This window comes from Chrysemys picta, chromosome 24, assembly GCF_011386835.1.
Source record: "Chrysemys picta bellii isolate R12L10 chromosome 24, ASM1138683v2, whole genome shotgun sequence".
NCBI classification, from domain to species: Eukaryota; Metazoa; Chordata; order Testudines; family Emydidae; genus Chrysemys; species Chrysemys picta.
The window spans coordinates 16,378,118-16,395,116 of NC_088814.1; the positions used below are offsets into that span (position 1 = coordinate 16,378,118).

The 16,999-nt window shown below is 47.6% G+C and overlaps 1 protein-coding gene across 8 annotated transcripts in view; it reads left to right on the forward strand.

Annotated features, from left to right (window-relative positions):
• Positions 1-16,999, forward strand: part of MYO1D (myosin ID) — a 360,936-nt gene that overhangs the window by 141,447 nt on the left and 202,490 nt on the right. For all 8 annotated transcript variants that reach the window (XM_005282854.5, XM_065577933.1, XM_065577932.1 and 5 more), the window contains exon 15: positions 15,890-16,056. In XM_005282854.5, the coding sequence (XP_005282911.2) occupies positions 15,890-16,056 (167 nt within the window). The remainder of the gene's footprint in view (positions 1-15,889; positions 16,057-16,999) is intronic.

A 16,999-nucleotide genomic window follows, 5' to 3' on the forward strand; every position in this document is an offset into this window, starting at 1 on the left:
TGATTCTTACCTGAAATGTAGTTGGCTTGGAAAATGCAGCCCTAGGTAGAGATGTTTAGGGCTAGTGGTGGAAGTCAGAAAGAGGACACTGCAGTGCAGCACACTTGAGCAGCAGGATAATGTTGAGTTGTGTGGTTAAGAGAGCATTTAGAATTTATAGGTGTCTGGCAATTATTGATACCAGATAGTTTTATAATATATTGATAGGAATAGTGAAGGGTGACTGTTCTCAAATAAGGGGACAAGTGACCTTGGAAGCTGCTAAAATATATTAACACACTTAGAATAATGGAAGATGGCGTCTAACTTTTAGGTTATCCTTTGAAAGTCAAAATTCATTAGCCTTTGAAGGCTGAAGTGTGGTGCCCAGAATTGGACACAGTACTCAACCGAGACCTCACCAGTATTGAATAGAGCAGTTACCTCCTGTGTCTTATGTACGACACTCCTGTTAATACACCCCAGAATACTAGCCTCTTTTTTTTTCAACTGCATCACATGGTTCACTCATATTCAATTTGTGATCCACTATAACCCCCAGATCCTTTTCAGCAGTACTTCGGCATATCTAGTTATTCCCATTTTGTAGTTATGCATTTGACTTTTCCTTCCTAAGTGAAGTACTTTGCACTTTATTGAATTTCATCTTGTTGCATTCAGACCAATTTGCTAATTTGTCAAGGTTGTTTTGAATCCTAATCCTGTCCTCCAAAGTGCTTACAACCCTCCCAGCTTGGTGTTATCTGCAGATTGTATAAGCACACTCTCCACTCCATTATCCAGGTCATTAATAAAAATACTGAATAGTACTGGACCCAGGACTGACCTCAATGGGACCCCACTAGATACCCTTTCCTGGTTTGACAGTGAAACATTGACAACTACTCTTTGAGTGTGGATTTTCAACCAGTTGTAATTTATAGTAATGTCATCTAGACCACATTTCACTTGTTTGTTTGAGACTGTCGTGGGCCTTACTAAAATGAGGTTTGAAAACCTTTCATTTTAATCCTACTAAGATCACATTAGGCTAGTTTTTAGTTCTATGGCTTTATTAGCCTTTGAAACACATGATCGCCCCACTCCCCACCAATAAAAATGATTAGTTACACAACTAGAATGCAGCAATTAAAATACAATTCCTTAACAAGTCAGTTTGAGAACTGTAAAGTACCTATGAGTCTGACCCTCAGGAACCTATTAACAGTCCAAATTGCTGCTGCAAGAGTTTATTCCATCACTCTAGGCCTTCCTCATTATGGAAAAGGCTGGTCATAAAACTTAGCAGGGTCAAGATAGTCTTTGCTCCATGTTGCACAGCAAGCAGCCCTCCTGGGACTGACTAGTATCACCTACTTGGATTTATTTGCTGCACTATATTTCAGTTTAAAAAAAAAATTTTTTGGCTTCTCTATTTACCTTTGTTTGGTGAAGACTTAAACTGAAAAAATTACAGAATACAATACCATATCTAAGTGCTGTTGTACTATATTAAATATTCAAGAGTCTTTGTTCCAGATCTTTCTTTTTAAACAGCTTTGGATTCTATATTATACCTGCCTTGTGCAAGCATTAACCTTGTTTGTTTGTTAGGAGTAGCCTGTGTACCATTTATTAGTCCCAAGCGGATTTGTATGAAGAGCTTTGCATAGCTTTAGCTGAGTCACCTAAGGGCTTGTCCACGCAGTGGGATAATATGCTCTCCAGGGGTGTGATTTCTAAACACAGGACATGTTTAGTCTTGAGAAAATGTTAAGCACTGTTATAGAAGATGGTGATCAATTGTTCTGCATGCTCCCTGGAGGTAGGACAAGAAGTACTGTAATGGACTTAATCTGTAGCAAGGAATACTTAGGCTAGATATTAGGAAACCCTTTCTAACTATTATAAGGGTAGTTAAGCTCTGGAATAGGCTTCTAAGGGAAGTTGTGGAATTGTCGTCACTGGAGGTTTTTAAGAATAGGTTGGACAAACAGCTGTCAGGGATGGTCTAGTTCTTCTTCGAGTGCTTGCTCATGTCTATTCCATTGTAGGTGTGTGCGCACCCATGTGCACGGCCGTCGGAGATTTTTGCCTTAGCGGTACCCATAGGGCCAGCTGTGGCGCCCTCTGGAGTGCTGCACTCATGGTGCGGTGTATCAGGCACTGCTAGCCCTGCACCTTCTCAGTTCCTTCTTACCGCCCGTGGTGGTCAGTCAGAGCACCTGTGTCCCTTGCTTTGCAAGTGGTTAGCGGTTTCTCGTCTAGCTTAGCCTTGTGCTTTACCTGTAAATAGTTTAATCGTTATTAGTTCTTACATACCCGTTAAGTGTTAGTTAGATAAAGTCCCAGTGGGGACTTTGCCCCTGGCGGGGCATGCCCTGGTCTCCGGGTTTCAAGCCCTGCTCTTCGTGTAACAGGCCTATGCCTGTTAGTGACCCGCAAGAGAGTTTTCTACAGTGCCTCGGGGAAACCCATATAAAGGAATGCTATCGCATCTGCCAGAACTTTTGTCCGTGGACACAAAGAGAACGGCCATCCTGATGCAGGCTGTCCTGTGCCCCGCTTCGGAGCTGGCTCTGGTTAGATGTTTGGCTGTGTATGTGTGTTCTTCCCTGTGTGCTGCCCCAGCTCTGCACAGACAGCACAGCAGACCTCGAGCGAACCACACAATGACCACTAGATCCGTTAAGGTACGAAGGCGCCAGGCCAGGTTTATTGTCGACAAAGCACCTGGCAGGCTCTACGAGGATACTAAGACATGTATGCCCGTGACAATGGACACAGCTCAGTGAATGGCAGGACTTGCCATTTCCCTTCTCGGCTGGACAAAGATACTCCCTGTGAGATGCATCTTTATTCCCTGATACAAAAATGTCAGTGCTGCCTCTTAGTTACTTATCCTTGGGGAATGTTTTTGTACCATCCTTGATATCGGGATGTGTGTGCGTCCGTATTCTGTGACTAGCACGTCTTAGGAATGTGTATGTTTGCAATATCAGCCTTGTTCTTGCCAGATTCTGTGACCAGGTCCTGCCTCATGCCAGGCCTCTGATACAAGGGCTTATGTCTCAGGTTCTCTTCCTACTACAGCGGTGCAGCACGAACCAGCACCCAGCGCTTCAACTTCGGTGCGTAGCGCACATCCAGCCCCGGGATCCTCCTGGCACTGATCCCTGTCGCTGGTGCCAAAGAAAAAGACTAAGAAAGCGGTACTGAACAAGCCCGACCAAGGGGCTCTGGGTAAAGGACCCTGCTCGGGCCGTATGCCACTCCAGACCTGCTAAAGGGCTCGGCCTTGTGGAGTTGTCCCCCCTCTCCCCACCCCAAAGGGGCCTGCACTGACTCCGGGGAGCGGTAAAGGGCCTAGGCCAGTGGCACAGTCGGTCCCCTCCAAGGCCCCAGCGCCTGGAGATCTGAGAGCACCTCTGCCGCAGCTGACACCGCTGGCTAAGGCTCCCTGCGAGGGCAAGCCAACCGGCAAGGCCTCGCACAAAACAGGTGAGTGCCTCCGGAGCCAAGACAGAGCCCTAGGTCACTATATTCTTGGTCTCCGCATCAACCCAGGTCTCTGGCTCGCTGCTACAAGTCATCAGCACCGCGCTTCTGATCCCCATCGTGCCGCCGAAGCTCGCCCAGGCGTCGTTGATCTTCCTGGCACCAGTCTTTGTCATGCCTTTGGTCGCCGTTGCCAAGACCTCAAGGATGTTCCCCCACGTGGCACCGCTCCCCCCTACCCCTGGCACTGGACCATTCCTGGCACTGGTCTCCAGCAGTGACGGTGAGCCGTCATTCAAGTCTCCACAGCCTTGCCCTAGTCGCTGGAGTGTGACAACTTCTCAGGCTCGGAGGCACAATTCAGCCCCTCGCCCAGGCAACATGATTGGGCTTTGGAGGGTGCATCCGTGGCATCAGTGCCAACCTGGCAGCAGAGCCAGTGGCCAACCCAATGGCCTTATTGGAATGCATGGGGTGTTCCCGTCATGCTGGTGCCCCACTCCCTCCAGCCCTCGGTCGCAGAGTCAGACAGTCCGAAGGCGGTGCCCCCACTATCCATGGCACCAGGCTCGGTGCAAGACGTCCTGATGGCCGCTGCGGGTGAGGAGCCGGTACCCACCCCAAGGCCTCCCTCCCAGACGGGTGGGGATGCTGCCGGACCTCCCCCTGTTGTCCAGTCATCCTCCTCCTCTCCGGATGAGGAAGTGGCAGAGCCTTCCATAGCTAGCCCACAAGACGATTTCCACAAGCATCAGGCGCTGCTCTGCAGGGTGGCATCCAACTTGGGCCTCCAGGGGGAGGAGATGGAGGAACAGATGGACACATTATTTAATGTGCTCTCTGTGTCCTCCCCAGCCCGGATTGCGCTCTTGGTACATGAGGGGTAAGGCTACATTTTAGTCACTGGTATTTTTAGTAAAAGTCATGGACAGGTCACAGGCTGTAAACAAAAATTCACGGCCCATGACCTGTCCATGACTTTTACTATATACCCTTGACTAAAACTTGGGTGGGCGGCTGCAAGGGTGTGCCGTGGGTCCTGGTGGAGGGCGGCCTGGGGGCAGAGAGGTGCAGCGGCTCACGGTTCGGGACCCCCACTGGTGCTGGGACCGGGAGGACTTGGTGGAGCCAGCAGGCTCCCTACCTGGCTTTGTGCCTCTCTTTCCCCCCACCCCCCCAGCAGCTGGTGTGACTGGGACAGGGCTGCCTAGCTGCCACTGGGCCAGGTGCACCGGCTGCTCCAGAAGTCACGGAGGTCTCGGAAAGTCATGGAATCCGTGACTTCTGATCTCCATGACAAACTCGCAGCCTTGATGGAGGGGGTTCTGAACATTGCCCAAACCATCTGGCAGACCCCGTCCTCCATCCCGCCCACCTCTAAAAGGGCAGAAAAGAAGTACTTCATTTCCACAAAAGGGTTTGAGTACTTGTGCACTCATCCGCCCCTGGGGTCGTTGGTCATTTCGGTAGCCAACGAAAGGGACAAGCAAGGACCAAGCAAGCGCCCCTAAGAATAAATAGGATAAAACTGGATTTGTTTGGTCAAAAAAATTATTCTACTGCCAGCCTCCAGTTTTGGGTGGTGAACCACCTGGCCCTCTTGGGCAGCTACAATTTTAACTTGTGGGACTCTCTCCTCAAGTTCAAGGACTCCATGTCCCAGGAGGTGGCCCAGGAGTTCGCAACCCTGGTGGAAGAGGAAACCACAGCGGCCCGGTGCTCTCTCCAGATGGCCTGGGATGCGGCAGATTCAGCTGCTCGAGTGGTCGCCTCAGCAGTGGTCATGTGGCGCAGTTCCTGGCTCCAGACTGCCGGCCTGTACCAGGAGATGCAGGCCTCTATTCAGGACCTCCCGTTTGACAGTGTCTGTCTGTTTTCTGACCAAACAGATGTGCATCTGCATGTCCTGAAGAGTACGAGGGGTGCACTCCCTTGGGGTGCACTCTTCAGATGTCCAAGCAGCCGTGCCGGCCTCCTCAGCCACCTAAACAGTGGCAGCCTCGGCGGGGGCCTGCGAGTAAAAGGCACACTGTGTTTAACTGCAGCCACCCTTCGTCGTCCCAATCTCTTGCGCAGCCTGGCCTAACTAAGCAACAGAAGTGCTTATTTTGAGGGTGCGCTCAGGAGTGACGCACCAGCCAACTGCCCGGATCCTTCCTGCCCTTTTCTCGACCGCCTTTTCCCCTACTGCTTGGCTTGGTTGCAGGTTACGTCGGACCATTGGGTCCTGGACATAGTGGCTCGGGGCTACACCCTGCAATTTTTGGCTGGCCCTCCTTCCCATCTCCCCTGCCCCCAATTCCCTGTCCCTCCAGGGACCCTATTCATGAGCAACTCCTCATTCAGGAGGTCGAGAACCTCCTACGCATGGAGGCCATGGAGGAGGTTCCTTGGGATATGCATGGAAGAGGATTCAACTCCCACTACTTCCTACTCCCGAAGGCAAAAGGGGGGACTCAGACCCATTCTGGACTTGCGGGGCCTCAATAAGTCGCTCAAAAGTTGAAGTTCCGCATGGTATCCCTGGCCTCCATCATCCCTTCCCTGGATCCGGGGGACTGGTACGCCATTCTAAATTTGAAGGACCCCTTACTTTCATATCTCCATATTCCCAGGACACAGATGTTTCATAGTGGCGGGGCGCCACTTCCAGTTTACGGCGCTACAGCAGTTGTCCTCTGCCCCCAGCGTGTTCATGAAATGCATGGCACCGGTGGTGGCTTACCTGAGGCATCGAAGAGTTCAGATCTTCCCCAGCTCAATGATTGGCTTATCAAGGTCAGGTCTCCAGAGCATGTCCAGGGAAGCCTCGATCTGGTGTGCTCCACCTCCAGTGATCTGGGTGTCTTAATAAACAGAAAAGTCCACGTTAACACCCGTTCAACGCATAGAGTTCTCGATTCCACGGGGCCCAGGGCTTTCCTACCGGAAGCGCGCTTTCAAGCTATGTCATACTTGACCAGCCATATAAAGAGCCAACCGCTCACCACGGCCCACATGTGCCTGTGTCAGATGGGCCACATGGCCATGTGCACCTATGTGGTAAGTCACGCCTGGCTTCATCTAAGGCCCCTGCAAGTGTGGCTGGCCTCAGTCTACATTTCAAGCATGGAACCCACTGGACCGAATGGTCACGGTGCTGAACCATGTCCTCTCCTCTCTGGACTGGTGGCGGGATCCCCAGTCGGTGCTGCAGGGAGTCTCCTTCAAGACCCAGTCGCGCTCGCTCACCTTGGTCTTGGACGTGTCAGACCTGGGCTGGGGGGCCCATCTGGGCGAGCTCAACACCTAGGGTCGTTGGCTGCAACATGACCAAGCCCTTCAAATCAATGTCTGAGAGCTCAGGGCGTTTTGCCTGGTGTGCCAGGCTTTCTTACTTGGAAGGCAAAGTGGTGCAGGTCCTGACAGACAATACTACTGCAATGTACTGTCAACAGGCAGGGTGGTGTCAGGTTTTTGGCCCTCTGTCAGGAAGCGCTCCGCCTCTGGGACTTTTGTGGGCAGCACACCATTTATTTGGTGGCTGCCCACCTGCCCGGAGCTAAGAATGTCCTGGTGAATTGCCTCAGCAGAACTTTATTGTCTTGCCACAAATGGTCGCTCCATCCGGAGGTGGTCAGCCTAGTTTTCCGCAGGTGGGGGACTCCCCGGGTGGACCTGTTTGTGTCCAGACATAACAAGAAGTGCCACGTGTTCTGCTCTCTGCTGGACAGGGACAAGGGCTCCCTGTCGGACGCCTTCCAGATTCTGTGGTCGGGAGTGCTGATGTATGCCTTCCCACCCGTTCCGTTAATCCAGAGTCCTGCTCAAGGTGAAGCAAGACAGAGCGACAGTCATCCTCATGGCCCTGGCATGACCTCGGCAGTCCTCGTTCGCCAGGCTCCTGAGTCTTTCGGCAGCCACTCCGTTGTAGCTGCCTCTTCAGCTGGATCTGCTGTCCCAGAACCACGGGAATCTGCTGCATCCGAACCTGGTGCTGCACTTGACAGCTTGGTTCCTGTGTGGCTGAGCGGGGAAGAATGGCAGTGTTCTGCTCGTGTCCAGCAGGTCCTACTGGGCAGCAGGAAACCCTCCACAAGGGCTACCTACGTGGCTAAGTGGAAGCTGTTCACGTGTTGGGCCTTGGATCGCCGCATCTGGGTGGAAGAGGCCCCCCTGCAGGACATCCTGGCCTATTTGCTGCACTTAAGCTTCAGGGCCTGTCACTGTCCTTCGTCAGGGTGAACCTGGCGGCCATTTCGACTTTCCATCCTCTGTTTCACGGTAAGTCGGTCTTCGCCCATCTCATGAAGTTCCTGAAAGGTCTGGAACACCTTTACCCGCATGTCTGGGACCCGGTCCCTACTTGGGACCTGAAGCTTGTGTTGTCCAGGCTCATGGGGCACCCCTTTGAGCCCCTGGCTTCCTGCTCCCTTCTGCTCCTCTCCTGGAAGGTCTCCTTTTTGGTTGCTATAACTGCAGCACGTAGGGTGTCCGAGATCAGGGTACTCACGTTAGAGCTGCCTTATACGATCTTCTATAAGGACAAAGTCCAGCTGCGTCCACACAGTATATAATGCCTGCATCTGTAACTTTCACTCTATGCATCCGAAGAAGTGAGGTTTTTACTCACGAAAGCTTATGCCCAAATAAATCTGTTAGTCTTTAAGGTGCCACCAGACTCCTTGTTGTTTTTGTAGATACAGACTAACACGGCTACCCCCTGATACTTGACACTAAGGCAAAAGTCTCCAGTCGCGCATGTGGACATGCACATACGTACAATGGAATGGACATGAGCAACACATCTTGAAGAACAACAGTTATGAAAGGTAGGTAACCGTTTTGTTTACTTGGTCCTGCCTCAGCGCAGGAGGCTGGACTTGATGACTTCTCGGGGTGTTAAAAATCAGGTCCTGCATCAGAACCAGTCTCTTGGCATCCTAATGAGTGCAGCTGGCCTGTAATAGGCTGCCTGATTGGCTTCCCCGCCTGATTGGTTGGAAAAGTCAGCAGACTGGCTCTTCAGCCTAGCAGTAGAAGCAGTTCAGCAACTGCTGAAAGCATTCCTGATGGCTTCTGCAGGTTTCCTGCCCTAGCCCCTCACTCCAGGTAACCCAGTCCCAACCCTCTGCTTGGATTCCTTACTTCTGACTCTGGCTCTGTGACCCTTGTTCTGGCAGCTGGTCTCTGATTCTGGCTCTGAGGCATGACTGCCCATGTCTTGGTCACTGATATGAGGCCCTTTTGAGCCCTACATTTCTATGATTCTATGAAACGGTGGCTCCGCAAGTGCAGAAAGGGACATGTCTCTTGATTTGAGCTTTCAAACAAGATGATCATTGAGCACAGTAACACATCGGTTGGTAACATAAATCTTTCCAAATATTCTGCTGCTGCTGTTTCATAGAATCATAGAATACCAGGGTTGGAAGGGACCTCAGGGGGTCATCTAGTCCAACCTCCTGCTCAAAGCAGGACCAATCCCTAGCCAGATTTTTGCCCCAGAGCCCTAAATGGCCCTCTCAAGGATTGAACTCTCAACCCTGGGTTTAGCAGGCCAATGCGCAAACCACTGAGAATAGTCGCGTTATTGTTGGCCCACAAGATATGGTCATATGAGACCATTACTTTGATCTGAATACAGAATGTATTCTGTGCAGTAATACACTGGCTAGAGCTCTCTAACCTTAGAGGTACTTGAACTGTGTGGTTCGTATACTGGTGGTGCATAGGATTCAGCTCCAGCCAGGACACCTGTAGAAGTAAGTGGAACTGCCACTAGAGGCTGGCAGGACCAGTTCTGATTTGGGGAAAGTCTTGATTCCGTGAGCCACTGACTCTCTAGAAGAACTTAAATCTTTAAACCTTGGCTTCAGTTCATAAATTGCCACTTTTCTGACTTAAAGATGCTTCCTTCAGTGCTATGGTTTGAAAGGTCTGCAGGCACTGCTGTGGTTGAAACAGTCCTGGGCTTCATAAGAAAAGCACCTTGTTGCATTCCATCACATGGCTTGCTGCCTAAGTGGCACTCTTCACTCAAACCAGACTGATCGTGATTAGAGGACAAAAAAGGAAGGAAGAAGAAAAACAACAACAACAAACAAAAAAAAGGGAAACTTTTAGAAAGTATTTAACTCTTCACCCAAAGAGTAATTGCTAATTGTGACAAATAATGGACAGTTTTCTTGCAGCAGTGATACTGGTGTCATATAAGAAATTAGCTACTGCCAAGAAAAAAATAAGAGAACATAACTGAATGGGCAAAAGTGTGTTCAAATAAATTACGCTTGTTAGTAATTACTAACCTTGTATGATTTTTTTTTAATATGGTCGTTTTAGAGACAAAACCTGTATCAATTCAAGCAAAACTCTAATACAGTGGTTCTCAAACTTTTGTACTGGTGACCCCTTTCACATAGCAAGTCTGAGTGTGACCCCCCCTTAAAAATTAAAAACACTTTAAAATATATTTAACACCATTATAAATGCAGGAGGCAAAATTGATTTGGGGTGGAGGCTGACAGCTCGCGACTCCCCCACCCACCCCCCGTGATAACCTCGCAACCCCCTGAGGGGTTCCGACCCCCTGTTTGAGAACCCATGCTGTAATAGATATTAGAACTTTCTAATATGCTTAAATGGACACACTTTTTCAAAGATGAGTTTAATTGTTCCACAGATATTCTAGTTGAATCCTGTTTTTCTTTTCTTAATGAAAACTGGAATTCTGAAATTTTTGGAAGGAAAGGGAAGGACTTATGGCTTAAACACAGGGCTTGAAGTCAGGTGTTCAGACAACAGAAGAGTAAGTGTGGGAAGAATAGACAGTTTGAGTTCTATTAGTGGCTTTGCAAGTCAATCAATTTCTCTGTGGCTTAGTTTACCTGTTTGTAAAATGGGGGTGGCAGACTGCTCAGTGGCAATGAGGTTTAATTCATTGTTTATAAAGTGCTTTTTGAGTAGCAGATGGCAGTTGCTATAGGAATAAGTATTTTAGAAGTGTTTATCATGTACTATGGAAGAGCTATCTGTAAACACTGAATTAATTTTAACAGAAAATTCTATCAAATCTACCATGATACATAAAATACACAATCAATTTCATTTTTCCCAATTGTAAAACGTACCTGTAAAACCTCACACCAACCTTTGTGAAAAGTCTACTGGTTGGATAGCTAAGGCTCCTAATTCAAAAAGATGTTCGGTTCTGCATGTTTGCCTATTTTGTTAAGATTCAATTAAACATATTTTTGAAGCACTGAATCTAGAGATGGCTCTTCTTATTATGGCAGATTAAATACTTAATCTACTGTCCCCTTCCAAACTTGTACTAAGAGAATCCAGGGACAGAAGCGTAGGATTGTTAAACATACTTTTATTGCACTGGAAAAAGGGAAATGAAAGATATGGAGAGGTGTCTTCAAATGCATCTTTTTAAAATGTCTATAGGCTGATTTATGTAGCTGCCACGTAAAGGTGTGTGCTTGACAAATGTTATCTTCCCATGCTTTCCTCTTGAGTATTTGGTCTTGTTTGACTGATCACTTGGGTTCTTCCTTTCCTTTTAAAAACACTAGGGCTTGTACTGCTCTGGCTGACATTACGATGAATGATGAGCTATTCTGGGGCTGACTGCTCTTTTGAGACCCCTCCTTTATTCCAGCCTCTCCATATGATTTTTTTTCCCCTCCTCTCCACTCTTTGCTTTCCCTTGAATTCACTTTGACAGGTTTCCTCTCTAGTATGTTTATAATTCCATCACTGTGACTAATCTAGCACAAATGTTTCCCTTATGCACCTTTTTTGGAGTGTCTAAGCATGTCTCGGGTAATTAGCTGCAAACCGTAGAAGAGACACTTCCTTCATTTCTTCACCTCTAGTTTTGAAACTTTCATACAGAGAAAGGCTGATCCACTGGTTAGAGTGCTAGGACTTGAGATTGTTTCAATTCCCTGCTCTGATGCAGACTACCTGTGTAAACTGGGCAAGTCACTTAGTGTCTTTGTGCCTCAGTTTCCCATCTGTAAAACAGAGAGAATAGTTCCTCCCCACTTCACAGAGGATAAATGCACTAAAGACAGTGTGAGGGGCTCAGATACCACAGCAATGGGAACCAGATATGTACCCATATAAAAATCAAGTTGGCAGTAATGTTAATGTTGAAGTATCCACTGCAGTTTACCCTAGTATCTATGGTACCGGGATGTTAATTACAGACCATTATGAAGTACAAAAACTACTTTGAAAAAGCATTAAACTTTGAAACAAAATGAAATCCAAAAAATCCAAAATGAAGGCATTATCCTGATGCTATAAAGAGAGATCCCAAGACAGGTTTAGGAGTGTCTCTCTCTCATGTTGACCTTTTTGGATTTCTCCACTATAGAACATTTAAATAAATGTAAGTTTAAGCGAGATAAACTCCAATGGTGTGTAGGATCTCAAAATGCTGTGAAGGGTATACTTGACAGCACTGGAGACCAGTGTCCTTTGTTCACAGACTTGGTAAAACAGGGCAGTACCTGTCCCAGCAGTACCCTGCCAATGTGCTTCAACTTGAACCTGGAAGAGCCACTATTGGTCTCCATGGCCCATTCCATCCTTGATGCCTCTCATAACAAGGATGTTAGTTACTGCCAGTTTTGACCTTTGTGCTGTGGAAATCTATGATGTTGGAACTGGATTTAAACCAACTCATTCTTCATTGTGCTCAGGTCCCCAGATCCATCACAATGAGTACTTCAGCCTTATGCAGCTTGGGAGCCAACCCAGCCCTGGCAGTGACTGGCAGCAGGAGAATGCCTGCCTCCTGAAAATCCTTCCAGTTTTTTCTGCCTGCTGGTGGCTTGGCCAAGCTTCCCTGTTGCAGAGCTGCCTTGAGGGAAATTCCAAACTTTATTTCCAGTTTTCAGGCTAACAATTCCAATTCCCATTCCCATCTGGGTCCTGTGGCTGTGTTTGAACTTTCGAAGGAAGTTGTCCCTTCATCACTGCTCCCCCTTTAGAGGTGTTTGCTGTGGTTGATATCCCAGCAGTCTTCAGGGAAAGCTAGGTGAGAAAAGCCAGAGGTAAAAGGAGGGGTCTGTGTCCTGCTGGAGAGCTTAGCTGTCTCTGGGGGAAGATGTAGCCCGGTCACTTCAGCCACCCTCTCTTGTGCAGGAAGGGATGCAGGCAGGATTGGAGAGGCAGGCTCTTCTGGGCAGACAGTCTCCTTACCCATTTCCATGGACACCTTGATAGCAAGGATACATCCAATTCTAGAGAGGTTCCAAAAGATTCAGGACCTCCTTGCATTGTTCCGGAACTGCAAGAAGCCCACTATAGCATTGAGCCTGCAAGTACTTGGCCTCCTAGTACTGTGCAATGGGATCACTCCATGGATGCAGTCAGACAACAGGCACCTTCACGGCTTCATCTTTAAGGTCCATTCCTGGGAACATATCAAGTGAAGGTTCTGGAACAGGTAATCAACTCTTTTAAATGGTGGTCAGCCCAAGGCCATGTCCATAAAAGGATACCCATATGCCTTCTAGACCTCCTTATCTTCACAATCAATGCCAGCTTCAAGGGATGGGGAGCACATTTGGGATTTCATGCAGCTCAAGACGTCTGGAACTCAGAGGAAAGAGCCCACAGTGTAACCTTCCTATAACTAAGAGCAGCCAAGCTGATGCTGCAAAGGTTCCAGCCCAGCCTAGAGGGGAATCACATCCTCAATCAGTCAGACAACATGACTGTAGTCGCATAAGTGAACAACCAGTAGTGAACAAGAAGCCCAGTGCTATACGCTGAAGCGATGGAAATCATGCAGTGGGCATAAGAATGGCCATGGTGGGTCAGACTATGGTCCATCTAGCCCAGGATCTTGTCTTCCAACTGTGGCCAGTGCCAGGTGCTTCAGAGGGAATGATCAGAGCAGGGCAATTTACCAGGTGATCCATCCCCTTTTGTCCAGTCGCAGCTTCTGGGCAGCACCATTGCTCATCAGGTGTCTGTCTATAGTAGCATGGTGTTTGCAGAATCTCTGGATTCTCTGACACAGAAACCCAAGGTAGCCCTTGGGTCCGATTAGCCAAGCAGGCAGGCAGGCCTCTGTTTCCCAAATGAGACACCTGTGATGTGAGCCCAGACCAAAAAAACCCCGTGAACTACTGATGTCAGTATTTGTCCATCAAGACTTGTTCCCTGGTAGCCATCCCGTCCTCCAGATGAGTGTTGGAGTTGGCAGAGCTTTCTATGCAGGAGCCCTACTGCATATTTCATGGAGACAAGGTAGTGCTCAGAACTCCGGAATCGTTTCACCCAAAGGTGAACTCTTCCTTCCATGCCTCCAAGAAGTGATTCTCCCTTCATTGTGTCCAAGGCCAGAGCATCCCACTGAGGAGAAGTGGCACACCTTAGATGTTAGAAGGGCTCTGAAAATTTACCTCCAACATAGAGTCCATGAGGAGATCCGGTGCCTTTTTGTATCCTTCTACCTGAAATATCAAGGACTCAGAGATTCCAAGTCCTCCGATGCTAGGTGGAGTAGACAATGTATTATGGAAGTGTACAAGGCATGGGAGAGTCCGGTTCCAGAAAGAGTCAGGGCACACGGGGCTGGTTCTGCCCCCAGGTTTCATGCAGGCTGAAGTACCCATTGTAATGAATCTGTGGACCTTATTTCTTAAGGAAAGGTAACTTTCAGGTAAGCATGGATTAAACTTTCCTATTGTCATAAATTACAGAACAAACATAAAATAGCTTTTTTCAGACATTTATCTAGGCTGAGGTCTCCCAAACCTGCTGTAAACATGAATAAAGATTACACTGATTTGTAATTAAAAATTTTTTAATCCAGATAATAAGTAACTGAATACTTTGTTGATGACATGTGAGCTAAATATTACGAAGACTGGGCATTTGCCATCCATTTGTTTTCAGGCAAAGATTTTTTCCACAGTTTTCAGAGTGGTAGCCGTGTTAGTCTGTATCAGCAAAAACAACGAGGCGTCCCTGTGGCAGGGGTTCTCAAATTGGGGGTCGGGACCCTCAGGGGGTCGCGAGGTTATTACGGGGGAGGGGGGGTTGCAAGCTGTTAGCCTCCACCCCAAACCTCGCTTTGCCTCCAGCATTTATAATGGTGTTAAATATATTTTAAAGTGTTTTTAATTTATAAGGGGGGGAGGGTCACACTCAGAGGCTTGCTATGTGAAAGGGGTCACCAGTACAAAAGTTTGAGAACCACTGCCTTAGAGACTAACAAATTTATTTGGGCATAAGCTTTTGTGGGCTAAAACCCACTTCATCAGATGCATGGAGTGAAAAATACAGTAAGCAGTATATATATATATATATATATATATATATTTTACAGCACATGATATTCACCCCTTCTTGTCAACTGTTGCGAATAGGCCACTTCCACCTTAATTGAATTGGCCTCATTAGTACTGATGCCCCACTTGGTAAGGTAACTCCCATCTTTTCATGTGCTTGGAGGGGGCGTGGCAAAAGCCACCTTCATGCTGCTTCGATTCTTGGCATTCTGGAGACCGATGCGGCTACCAGTGTAACATGGAGCAGCCCCAGAGGCTTCTTTAATTGGCTGCAACCTCATTCAAGAAGCCTATGGGCTATGTTACAGCCCAGTGTAGTTCAGAGTTTCTATGGCACTCAGCCCTACAGAGGTTCCCCTTCCAGTATGCCCTCTACCAGGCGCTGGGTGGGGCAGCATAAGTTGACTCTTTGTATCTTCTCTTCTAGAAGAATTCTTCCCTAGCCATTTGTGGAACCTATATTGTCTCTATATGCTGCTTGAATGGCATATATGGGCTTGAGCTAGAATTGACCAAGGGCGCTTGAGATGTGGTCCAAAGAGGTTATGGGTAAGCCAGACTCAGGGCCTGTTAGAGAAAAGTTATGGCTGGGCAAGGTGACCCCCTGAAAAGTGGGTGGTGAAGCTGCCTCATTTGACGGGGCTCATGGTGGCAACTATTGTTGTGCTCCCCTGGGGGGAGCTTTGAATGTGAGTGGTGAAACGTAACTCTCTCCCCCTTGGGATAAAGTCCTCTGGAGTGCAGGTGGTCCATTTGGACCAATTGAGGGAATCTGACTCCATACTTTTCAAGGACACATGTCTTTGTGCCAGTGACTCATTATTGTACTGGGACCCCTTAATTTGTCTATACTTATTCCTTGCAAACATGTCCCCCCAGGTCACCTTATTACTCCAAATGCTCCTCAATGACGGTAGCTTTGTCTTGTTTCCTTTCTGTAACTGAAGAGAAAATTTCAGTTAATATGTTATATCGTGTTCATATTCAAAGGCAAACTGTTTAGGAGAGTGCATACTTACTTTAATTGTGCATTCGTGTGTTTTATTTAGTAAATTGTATCTTTCACAAAGTTCTTAGCTCTGTGCAAGTCATTGTTTGATTTGTCCCCGTAGGAGCCATATTATGTCCGATGCATTAAGCCCAATGAAAAGAAGTCATCACAGCTGTTTGATGAAGAACGCTGCAGGCATCAGGTGGAATACCTTGGACTTCTGGAGAATGTCAGGGTACGGCGGGCAGGATTTGCCTACCGCCAAACATATGAAAAGTTTCTTCACAGGTGAGAAGGGAATTAGTGCATGTTTTTGTTGTTGTTGAGATGTTTGCCGGCTTTCTAGGCTATTAGTTGAGCTGCACAATCTAATGTTCTGCCTTCACTATGATCTATAAACATAGAATCCTTTAGTCTGGTGATCTTTAGTCATGAATGGTGTACATATACTGTTTCTTTTTTGAGCACACACTAGTGGCTTGGATAAAACACTGTTGGTCACAGAAGGGTTAGGGTTAGATGCACAGACTTGAGGAGTGCATTCTTTATGGGCTACCATTTTCCACCTTTTATAAACAGCAGGGATGAAAACCCCATGACTCCAGTTAGACTGAACCAGTGTTCTGTTACTGTCTTAGTATGGTTAGAGTTAATGGACAATGAATATCCTCCCCACACAAAATTAACCCTAGACACAGAATTAAATAATGTCTTGTGTTTTCTCTTCTAAATATTGTCTTATATTTTTGGAGAAGTATGGAAAGTTTCCTTTCCTGGGGGGGAAAAACACTTTCCAAATATAGAGTGACATTACATGGGTCAGAAAGGAAACCTTTGGACTCAGTGAATTTATAAATAGAAGGTGGGAGGATAGGAATGCGATGATATGACTTGACCCCATGAAAACATGATTTTTAGTAGCTAGAAATGTTGCTTAAGCTAAGGGCTTGTCTTCACTACCGGGGAGATCGACACTGCTGCAATCGATGCAGCGGGTGTCGATTTAGCGGGTCTAATGAAGACCCGCTAAATCAACTGCAGAGCGCTCTCCAGTCGACCCCGATACTCCATCTCGCCGAGAAGAGTAAGGTAAGTCGACAGGAGAGCATCTCCCATCGATGCAGCGCAGTGAAGATACCGCGGTAGGTCGATGTAGGCTATGTCTACTCCAGCTATGTAAATAACGTAGCTGGAGTAGTGTAACTTAGGTCTACTTACCCTGGTAGTGAAG